The 11160-nt window shown below is 52.0% G+C and overlaps 1 protein-coding gene across 1 annotated transcript; it reads right to left on the reverse strand.

Moving 5' to 3' along the window:
• Positions 1 to 892: 892 nt before the first annotated feature.
• LOC127052637 (zinc finger protein 75A-like) lies at positions 893 to 10175 on the reverse strand. The gene is made up of 4 exons (XM_050956517.1): positions 10085 to 10175; positions 5308 to 5434; positions 3403 to 3485; positions 893 to 1128 (listed from the first exon to the last, which is right to left on the reverse strand). Exons 2-4 carry the CDS (start codon positions 5411 to 5413, stop codon positions 961 to 963), a joined length of 357 nt encoding a protein of 118 aa, XP_050812474.1. The 5' UTR covers positions 5414 to 5434; positions 10085 to 10175; the 3' UTR covers positions 893 to 960.
• Positions 10176 to 11160: the final 985 nt, after the last annotated feature.

Raw genomic sequence — 11160 nt, forward strand, 5'->3', positions numbered from 1 at the left:
GGTGTTGTTCCGGAATCGATATAAGCGCGCTCGGGGATCGATATATGGCGTCTAGATGAGACGCCATATATCGATCCCCGAGCAATCGATTTTAACCCGCCGATACGGTGGGTAGTCTAGATGTAGCCTTACATTCCATCACAGGGACCTATTGAGGCTGTTGTGGAAAACGACCACAGGATTAATATTTGAATCAGCTCAGCCTGAGGCTCTTTTCTTGGTTACAAGCACGCAGGGGGCGACAGCTATTGGAATACTGTTCCCGAGCTAAAAATCACACAAGCCTTTTACAGCTTAAAACCACAAACAATGACACATACGTTGCACGTTAATTTCCTTATTTGGAATATATTGCAAAATATGATGCAGGTCAAAAGCAAGCTGAAGAATCAGTTTTCCATATTTGGCCTTTCCTGTTATTTTTATTACACCTGGTGATATGGGAGCAAGACTCTCCATGTCTCAAGAAATGTCACTACCAACCTAGGCCATTTTCACATGCTGAGGTGCAATCCAGATCAGCGAGGAGTTGTGTCATCTGTAATCCTGGGTGAGATTCAGTGTTCTGCTGCTGGAGCTCCCCTGTCTGGATACTCCCAGCCAGCGTTCAAGGACGCACTGAGTGTCTGTATGATAAGTAACCCTGGACTGGCAGCTCTGACTCCAGCCGCCTGCTTGTTACACCCCAAGCACATTCTGGTTTGGGTAGAGAAGGCTCAGGGTTTGAGAGAAGGCTGGGGGTAGGAAGCTTCTCTTCATTATGCTGGACCTAACCCCAGTTTTACTTGAGTAAAGAGGAGATATTTGACATTGTGTGATGCTGCTCCTGTGCTCTGTTCCCAAAGTGTTCTGCAGCAAAGGAGGTTCTCTGGTAGTATGTATGTTACTGGCCTATTGGGGTGATGCTGAAACAGGACAGGGTACAGATGGCATTGTGGGGGTGGCATGAACCTTCACTCTTCATTTCCCCTTCCAAGAACAGAAGGGACAGGAATCCTTACCCAGCAAGACCATCGTCTCATAGTTCCCCTGCATGACATCTCTGTAGAGGGCTCTCTGAGTGGGGTCCAGCAGAGTCCCCTCTTCCCTGGAGAAATACACAGACACCTCCTCGAAGGTCACCGGCCCCTGAAAGAGCAGGAGTCCAATACTCAGTACCTGCTGACCCACTCACAACCCCACTATTCACGGAACAGCAGCACCAGGGAAATGGAAGCTCCGGGAGGCACATGTTAACAGAGTCCCACCCCACCTTGCTTACAGCAGCCAGGAGGCATCAGAGGGTAGAAAGAGAGAACCTTTGTGTCTCCCATATGACAGACAGAAGCAGGGTCTTCACATTTATCACATAGCTACTAGCCAGAGCTTAATATAGGAGATGGGGCTGTCTCTGGACCCTGACAGTGGCTCCCAGGTAGGAATCCAAGCACTCTCCAAATAAAATATATGGAAGAAAGGGGAAGTCATTCAGAAAGAATAGAAGTTAGAAGGTCAGAATTGTAGTGCCCATTAACAAAGGTTTAGAGAAAATAGAGCCTATCAAACTAACGGGATATCCTTATTGGATGAGATCAAAAGTTTGGTTGCAGCTAATAGTATTGATGTAATATACCTAAACTTCCGTAAGGGACATGACTTGATTAGCACAATATTTTTACTAAAAAAAACTAGAATGATACAAAATAAACACGGCATACATTAAATAGATTAAAAACTCTGATAGTAAATGGGGAACCATGATCGAGTGGATTTCTTTCTAGCAGGTTCCTGCAGGGATTGGTTCTTGGCCCTGTGCTATTTAACATTCTTATCCATGACTTAGAAGAGAGTACAAAATCATCACTGATAAAGTTTACAGTTGCCACAAAGATTGGGGTTGGTGGTAATTAATGAAATGTCAGTAGATTCAGGCTCCATCACTGAGAGTCTGGGAAGTTGTCCCAGCCCTGGCTGGAGGGTTATTTCCTGTTCCACAAAGAGGGGAAGTTCCATTCCCAACTCCTGTGCCTTGAAATTAGGACCTATCTGACACTACACCCCCATATTCATCATAGTGGTATGATTATAATATGATTAGGACATAATTATGATCTATTTTGTAGAAGATGCATCATGTGTGGTGTCACTGGAAAAGTTCTGATTTGCTGAATATGATTATCCTATTTGTGTGCACATATCATGTTCGTATCTGAAGTTATGGATATTGACTCTGGATCTGTATTTCAAATGTGCTTACTCTGAGTAACACCCACAATGAGCCTTTCAGGTACAACAATGAAGAAGCCAGACAGTGCTGATGGCTCAACAAAGACAATGGACTGTGGAAGAGCTTAGCCTTCCTGTGAATGTTTCAGCCAGCCTATGAGACATGGCTACTATGACTCAGCAGGGCCTGTGACCAGACCACATGACACTAAACTCCATTTTAGTACCTGTATTTTTCCACAAACTGGACTAGGAACTGAGTTTGGAACAAAAGGTTCCCACCATATGGAAAAGCTACATAAGGTGGGGTGTGACATCATCTCTTGGCCTCATTCTCCACACAAGAGAACTTCTGGAAACACCTGAGAAACAAAAACGGATGTGGGGGAAGTGCTGCTCCCAGGATCAAGAGATTTCTAGCTTGTGTATGGAAACTTGGGGGACTGCTTGTACCATCAGTCAGGGTGAGAAATTGCTAATTCAAATTCTATCCATCTAGTATGTTAGGCTTAGTCTGAGTTCTGGTTATTTGCTAAATACTCTGCTTTGATCTGTTTGTTATCACTTATAATCACTTCATCTATCTTTCTGCAGTTAATAAACTTGTTTGATGCTTTATCTTAACCAGCGTATTTTGAGTGAAGTGTCTGGGGAAAATCTCAGCTTGTTGTGCACATCTGTCCCATATCGAGGGGAAGGGGAACTACATTAATGAGCTTGCATTATAGAGATCCCTGTGCACTATAAGATGGTATCATTCTGGATTTATACTACAGCAAGTGTGCAAGGTTGGGGAGTGGGAAATTGGCTCTTGTCTTCTATCTGTCCTTGAGTGGCTTAGGTAACGCACTCAGGTAGCTTAGTTGGCTGCATGGCGCCACCTGCTGTTGTGTTGGGTGATAACAGGCCCTGGAGAGGCTGGCGAAATCTCCAGCAAAGCAGTGTGAGAAGGGCCAGCCCAGCGTGAGGGTTAGAGGACACAGCAGTTCCCAGAAGCTCCACAAACTGCCTCCTGGGGGTGACAACCCATCACGCCCTACACTACACAAGTCTCAGCAGGTTTGTCACATGCTGTCCCCTCCCTTTCTCCACCCGAGATATTTCCTGCTTCCCACCACCTCTAGCAATTCCCACCCTCTTATGCATTTACTGCTCCTCAACCTCCAAGCAGAGCCCGCCACCCTGATAATCTCTTACCTGAGCCAGCTCCATTGCAGCCATTTCCTTGCCCCTGGGAGGACGAGATGATCTGCAGCGAAACATGGATGTTATTCTCTGGCCTGCCAGGGTGAAAAGGGCAAGGTGTGAGAATTCAGACTAGGCTTTTGTCCATTCCCCAAGCCGATTCCCCCCAGCTTTTCCCCTGCTAATGCACATTCTAGGTTCTAGCACACTGTGAAGCACAGAGTGACCTTATTCCAGTACAGGCCTAGCCCCCTCCCACCAGGGTGTAACCCTCTGACACATGGGGAAACCCTCCCAGTAACAGTCTCTCTCTTACACGTATCAAGTTTGCGGACAACACCAAGCTGGGAGGGGTTGTAAGTGCTTTGGAGGATTGGATTAAAATTCAAAATGATCTGGACAAACGGGAGAAATGATCTGAAGTAAATAGGATCGAATTCAGTAGAGACAAGTGCAATGTACTCCACGTTGGAAGGAACAATCGGAGGCCAGAGAAGAGCAGAAACAAAGGAGTCACTTCGGGGGATTCTCCCTGTCATTGTCCCCAAGGCAGCTGTCTCAGGTTTACAAAGGTGTTTCATGTTCCAGCCTTTATACAGTCTCTCCTGGGAGTGCCCCTTTCATGGACTGGGCCTAGTTTTAGTTTTTGGTAGTTAACAATCTTGGTTTATTGTTCATCTAACCAGTATGTGTGGATTGAAGTGTGTTGGAAACTCTGTTTGGGATAACAAGCTGGTGAATGTCATTTTCCGCTGATGAAATGACAGACTTCATATGAGCTTGGGTCGTTCAGTAGCGTGCTGGACAGTGCAAGATGCACATTTCTGGGGGAAAGTTGGGCACTTGAGAATTTGCTGGTTTTCTCCTGAGGTGTAATTCATGAGTGGCTGTCTGGCAGCATTCAATACTGTGTAGCTGGGAGTGAGTTACATGCTGGAGACTGTGTGTTAATTGGCCAAGAGAGGCTGTTCTCGCGGGAAAACAGTGGAAAAGGCACCCCATGCTGGAGGACTGAGGGGACAGCTATTTAACAGTCCAGATTGTACTCTGGGTAACATCACAGACACTCATTATGACAGAGCCTCTTACAACACAGAGAAAGTAAATCCATGTCCCAGAAATCGAAGACTCCAGACAGAGGGCAAGTGTCCCTGGCACTGCTTCTTACTTACAGAAAGGTTCAGAGACAGTGCGAGAATCCTGGGGAAGCTGGGAACAGGAAGCATGGGCTGGCGGGGTTCGGTGGAGAAAGGGAACAGGAAGGGCAGGGATATTACTGAATCCAGGATCTCAGCAGTACTAGATGACAGGATAGCACATAGTGCAGCCCATTGGAAAACACAATCCCAACTATACATACAAAATGATGGGGCCTAAATTGGTTGTTTCCACTCAAGAGATGGATCTTGGAGTCACTGTGGATAGTTCTCTGAAAACATCCACTCAATGTGCAGCTGCAGTGAAAAAAAGTGAACAATGTAGGAAATAATTTAGAAAGTGATAGATATGACAGACTATCTCATAGATCATATTTGTAAAAACAGCAAATAAATCCATGATACACCCACATCTTTAATACTGCATGCACATGTCACCCCATCTCAAAAATAGATATATTGGAATTAGAAAAGGTTCAGAAAAGGGCAACAAAAATGATTAGGGGAATGGGACAGTTATACAAGATCTAACCCTCAGTTTCACTTGAGCAAACAGGAGATATTTGACACTGTGCAATACGGCTCCTGTGCTCTGTTCCCAAAGTATTCTGCAGCAGAGGAGGGTCTCTGGTATTATGTGTGTCACTGGCCTATTGGGGTGATGCTGAAACAGGACAGGGTACAGATGGCATTGTGTGGGTGGCGTGAACCTTCACTCTTCATTTCCCCTTTCAAGAACAGAAGGGACAGGAACTCTTACCCAGCGAGGTCACAGTCTCATAGTTCTCCTGCATGACATCCCAATAGAGGGCTCTCTGAGTGGGGTCCAGCAGAGCCCACTCTTCCCTGGTGAAATACATAGCCATCTCCTTGAAAGTCACCAGCCCCTGAAAGAGTAAGAGTCCAACACTAAGGACTTGCTGCCCCACTCACAGCCCCACTATTTGTGGCAGAGAAGAGTGAATCAAATGGAAGCTCTGGGTGGATCATAGTCAGGAGAGTCCCACCTCGACCTGGCTCAGAGTATCCAGCAAATGCCAGGGTGAGGGGATGAAGAGAGAGCCCCTTATCTCTCCCAGCATATCCATCACCCCCCTACTAGCCACTTACTAATACAGGAGATGGAGCCCCTGGCAGGGTCCAGGGAGAGCTCGCTGGTAGGATGCCCAACACCCTTCTCATTGTGAGGAGCGGGATATGAAGGGAGAGGCAGCTCCAATAAGCCTGACTCATGGGTGTCCCCTTTATATCTCACAGCAGCTGATGGTTAATGAGGTCAGGCTCCAGCACTAGGAGTCTGGTCAGTTTGACTAGCTCCATGTAGGTGGGTTATTTTCTCTCTTCACAAATTAGGGCATTTCCACCACCAAACCTCCTGGGTCTGTTCCTAGAATCTAGGCCACTTAGTAAATAACTCCCAGCAGGTTTGCCACACCCTGGCCTCCTCCTTTCCCCACGCTGTGAATTTCCTGCCCCGCTCCAACCTCCAAACCAGACTCTGCAGACCTTCCCACCTCTGGTGTATTTGCTCTCCCTTTCCTCCAGCAGGAACCCAACAGCAACCCCCCGATAATCTCTACCTGGACTGACTCCACTGCAGCCATTTCTCTTCCCTGTCCCACGCCAGGCTGGGATGAGCTGGAGCAATGACATTCTGCAGCTTGTCTGGGGGAGAAGGGCAGTTGTGGGCGTTTCAGAACCGGTTTTAGTTAATTTCACATCACAACTCCTACAGGCCCTTTCCCTGCAGACAGACACCCTAGATTCTGTCATGCTGGGAAATGCTCAATCTGTTTATTACAATTTAGACCTGGCCCCTCCTGCCAGGCTAAGGTCACAGACACATTTTTAACCTCCCTTCTCTCTCCCCTCACCCCTTCTCTGAACACAAGGCTAGAAAAGAGCAGAACCAAAGGAGTCACGTGGGGGATTCCCTCAGACACTGACCCCACGGCAGCCACACCCCAGCAGGGGGAATATGGAGCCAGGAACTGGCTTTTGCTCTGTCTGATCCTTGTTTTGTTCACTGGAAAGTGGTTCTGCCCCAGGATGCAGCAATACATGTGTCTGGGTGGACTAGAGAGTTGGAAATCTCTCCTCCACATTCATTTCTCCCACTGCCCCTTTCAGTCTCTCCTTCCCCTGTCCTCTCTCCCTGCCCCTCTGGCTGGGACAGTCCCATTCCTGGGGGCTTTGCTCTCCCATGGCTGGATTTCCTCCTGGCAACCGCTAATGGGAGGAGAAATGAGGTGGTGTTTTTGTGCAGAGTCACTTTCTTGCCAGACCCTAGGACATTCCCTGAGGTCTTTCAGTTACCTGGAGACTCTGGCTCAGAATTTAGTAGTAACAGGGCCCAGGACTGCCCTAGGGGGCTAGGACCAGCTGCAGAAAGTCATCCCCTGGGCCGGGCAGACAAGAAGCTTTAATTAAGGTCACTTCCCAGCACAGAGCCCCACTGGGGGAGCAGCAGCTGCCAAGCCTGGTCTCCCAGATCACAATGGAGGCTGCAGCATCTGACCCAGGAAGCTGAACCCCAATATCCTGAGCAGAGAGGGACAGAGTGTATGAGCAGCTTCCCTCCTTTAGCTCTCTGGGGAGAGCAGCTAATGGGAGCCCCTCCTCACAGGGAGAATGGCTGATCTCATTTGACCCACTGTCCATCTGGAATCACTCCTTGACTTTCCATACAGTGACTCTGGATTAACAACGGTCTCAATGACACCGGATTTCAGAAAGAATGAGTTCAGAACGCTGTGGAAAAGACCATCGTGTGGCAGTGCTGACTCCCTTCCCACCTCCCTCACCCCCGCAGATCTAGGACAAGGACTGGGGGCAAAAATTTTTCAAACAGAACCGAAAGTTCCTGCAGTTTTCAAAAGAGGAGAAAAGTAAATTCTGTGATTTCACACTAAAAGTGTTTGCTAAGTGGACAGAAAGTTATCACAGTGACAGGGCACGTGACTGGGGAATGGACTTGGTGACCTGGTGACTAGGAGCCAGGACTCTGGTACAAGTTGACCAGAGAGAAGGATCATGGTTAGCAGCAGCCCCCAGACACCCCCTAGTACCCAGAGCCCAGACCCCCCAGCCAGGTGCCCCAGAAACCCCCCAGCCTGGATCCCATCAGATATTTCCTGGGACGCAGCCCCCAGAGTCCCTGGCCAGGGACCCCAGATACCCCTCAAAATCCCACCGGCCAGAGAACTCCCACCACACCATGATTGCCAGGTTGGGAATCCCAAAGGGTTCCCCCCACCAAGAGCCTCCAGCAGCCAGGGACCCCCTCAAGGGACCCCCCCCACTGGGAACTCAGTCCCTCACTGCCTGCCTAGGAACTTCCCCACCCTCCAGAACGATCTACCCTGACATTTGCCTGCGACCCTTTCCTCTGCCCAGTGTGACCCCCTGATTCTTTACAGTGCGACCCATCACTCTGCTTCCCTGGCATGCCCTCACCTAGTGCCAGGGATCCCCTCCCCCAGCTCTGTGCGCTGGGCATGGCAACAAAACCAGGAACCAGCGGGGGAAGCACAGACAGAGCCCCTGGCACAGAACCAGGCTCCCTCTAACCCTCTGTCCCGCCTCCCCAAGAGACACCCACCCCCACTGTTCTGCAGCCACCAGGCCCCCAGCGATACCCACCTCCAGGACCCATAGCCTCAGGGATGGGCACATCAGAACCACCACCCCCGAAAACCCCAAACCTCCACAACCCAACAACCTGACTGGGGTATCCCCTGCCCAGCCACCCAGAGGCCTCCCCCTACCACAATGCCCCTTCAGCTGCAATCTCCCCACACAGACACCTTCCCTGCCCCTGAAAGTGTTACCTCACAGAGTGTGAGAAGTGGCTAGAAAGTTAACATCACCTCCTGCTGGCCAGTCACACAGGCAGAGGGAGCCTGGAGAGTGCTTCTTTAACAGGAGAATGGAAGGCCTGGAGGGCAAGAAAGATCCACGGGCTGTCACTAGCAAATAATGACCACCATGGATCCACCCCAGAGGCGGCTGCATCTTAGCACATTGGGAAACAACCCATCATATTCAATTAGAAATAAAACAACTAGAGAGAAGTGGGGCAAATGTTTGGGGTATTTTATATCAATCTTTGAGACACGCAGAGAGAACCCTGTCACAAACGACATTTGATAACATGAGAGAAAACCACCAAGATCGGAGGGGATTTGATGTTGCTATTAAATAACTAGTGGAAAAGGGGGACTGTTGGACTGGATTTTATATGACTGTCCAATACATAAACAGAATGTGATGGTCCCCCCCGGCCACGGGGCAACCATTCACGTGAGCAGCTCAGAGCCCTTTGAGGAGCTGATTTAAGGGCGGGGGGGAGCTGGAAGGCTCCCTGGACAATGGAAGGTGGCCGCAGGGGAATTGGGAAATGGGGTCTGGGCAGTCTCCATGGGGGATGTGCTCCTCCCTTCCCTTCCCTGCCCTGGCAGAGAACGGGAACCTCATCCCATCCCACTCCAGTGGGAGCCATGTTCTGGGGAATGACCCAGAGCAACAATTTCCCACCCAAACAAAGACAAATCGCTGCAGATAAAATGGGTGGGAAAATCCACCCCCCATCAGAGAGATTTTAAATTGACATTTGAGAAGTATGGAGAGAAAAGGGAAAATCAGAGGCAATTAGAGAGCTGATCATTGGGGGGGGGGGAGGAGAATCTCCCTGGATTTTATAGCCACGTGTGATAATGAGAGAGAAAAGGGGAAATCTTGAGAGAATGTGTGTGTGGGAGGAAGTGGCAAAAACAGGGACAGGATCCAGTTAACTCACCTCCCTCCCACCCCAGGAATGTCCTGGCTGCACAGAGACAGATCTACCCCCCCCGCCCCAGTGACCTCCCGCCCCTGCAACTCCAGCTTCTCCTCTCCCCTCACACCTCCGCCCTCACACCAAAGAGAGGGGCTCTGCCAGCGCCTCCCCCTGAGCTCAACTCCTGCTCCTCCCCCCAGCCCGGATTGTGCCCTTTAGCCCCCCACGAATCCTGCCTCCAGCTGCCTGACCCCCCCCCGCCCATCAATTTCCTGCTCTGCGCCTGCCCCTCCCACGCTCCCTGTTACTCCCCCGCCCCGCTCCAGCCCCGCCCCCAGCACCCGGCGGAAAGTTACGGCTGGTCCGGGCAGGGGGAAGGGCAGCGGCTTCAGCGGCTGTTACTGGGTATGCGCAGTGCCCGGGAGTAGCACATTGCTATGGGGAGGATTTAATACACAGCCCCCCCCTTGCCCGGGGTCGCCCCTCCCCCACACACGACAGCCGGGCCCCGGTCCCCCCATCCCAGCAGGGCGGGCGGGCGGATCTTCCTGCAGCTCCACTGGGGCCGAGGCGCCTTCAAGGCTTCTCCCAGGCTCCCTGGGGCAGAGTAACTTTCCTGCCCCCCAGCGCCTCTCATTCCCCGGGGGCTCCGGGTCACAATATCCCACCGCCCTTCCCCCGCCTGCAGCTCCGGCTTCTCCCCTCCCGCCCCCGCCAGCCACACCAAGGGGAACCCCCGGGCCCCAGTCTCTGTACCCACCTGGATCCCAGCGGGGCCGGGGGCAGATCCTGGCTGCAGCTGAGAACAGCGGCTCCGCTCCGGCTCGGGCAGCTCCAGCGCTGCTGGCAGCACGTGGAGACCCAGGAAGCAGCTGTTCAGCCCGGGTTCCGCGTCACAATGTGCCAGAGCCCCGCCCCCAGGAGCTGCCCCGCCCCTGAGCTCAGCCAGAGCCCCGCCCCCAGGAGCTGCCCTGCCCCCGGGCTGTGCCAGAGCCCCACCCCCAGGAGCTGCCTCGCCCCTGAGCTGAGCCAGAGCCCCGCCCCCAAGAGCTGCCCTGCCCATGGGCTGTGCCAGAGCCCCGCCCCCAGGAGCTGCCCCGCCCCCGGGCTGTGCCAGAGCCCCGCCCCGAGGAGCTGCCCTGCCCATGGGCTGTGCCAGAGCCCCGCCCCCGGAGTTGCTCCGCCCACGCTCTGTGCTGTAGCCTCGCCCCCAGGAGCTGTCCCGCCCTTGCTCTGTGCTGGAGCCCCGCCCCGAGGAGCTGCCCTGCCCATGTGCTGTGCCAGAGACCCGCCCCCAGGAGCTGCCCGCACCTGGGATGTGTCAGAGGCCCGCCCCCTGGAGTTTCCCCATGTTGGGTCTCTGAGCTTTGTTCTCCTGCCACCTTCTTCCCAGCACCCCCTGCTCCCTTCCTGTGTCTGCAACCACCCCCTCTCCCCCGGGGCCGGCTGCAGTGCTCGCTGAGGCTGACTCCAGTGGCTGAAGTTGCCTCCATCTCTGCTTCACCTGGAGGGGGAGAGACAAAGAGAGGAGATGGTCCCAGGGTGTGAAACCAGAATCAAGGGGCAAGGAAAGAAGGACTGTTTGGAAAGATGGGTTTTTTGTGGGGGGGGGGGTGAGCCAGAGGAATTCAGAAGAAGTTGGACAGCAGAGGCTCAGGGAAATTGAGGGGAACCTCCTGGGTGTCTCAGTGTTGCCCAGGGTTTGTACAGCACCTTGCATAATATGGGGTCTGATCTCAGTCATGGTCTGTGCAGCACCTGGGAGCCCTGATGTCTGTTTCCTGATCACAGGCTCTGGGAATGGAGGGAGGGAAACCTCAGCACCTGAAGGTTAAC

Source organism: Gopherus flavomarginatus, chromosome 5 (assembly GCF_025201925.1).
Source record: "Gopherus flavomarginatus isolate rGopFla2 chromosome 5, rGopFla2.mat.asm, whole genome shotgun sequence".
Lineage (NCBI taxonomy): Eukaryota > Metazoa > Chordata > Testudines > Testudinidae > Gopherus > Gopherus flavomarginatus.

What these genes read in the sequence shown, in the direction of transcription:
- LOC127052637 (XM_050956517.1), bottom strand. Translation starts at nt 5,413, where the DNA reads ATGGCTATGTATTTCACCAGGGAAGAGTGGGCTCTGCTGGACCCCACT. An exon ending in TGAGACTGTGACCTCGCTGG is followed by an intron (nt 3,486 to 5,307) that starts GTAAGAGTTCCT and finishes TCACCCTGGCAG; the next exon opens with GCCAGAGAATAACATCCATG. An exon ending in CTGCAATGGAGCTGGCTCAG is followed by an intron (nt 1,129 to 3,402) that starts GTAAGAGATTAT and finishes CTGCTCTTTCAG; the next exon opens with GGGCCGGTGACCTTCGAGGA.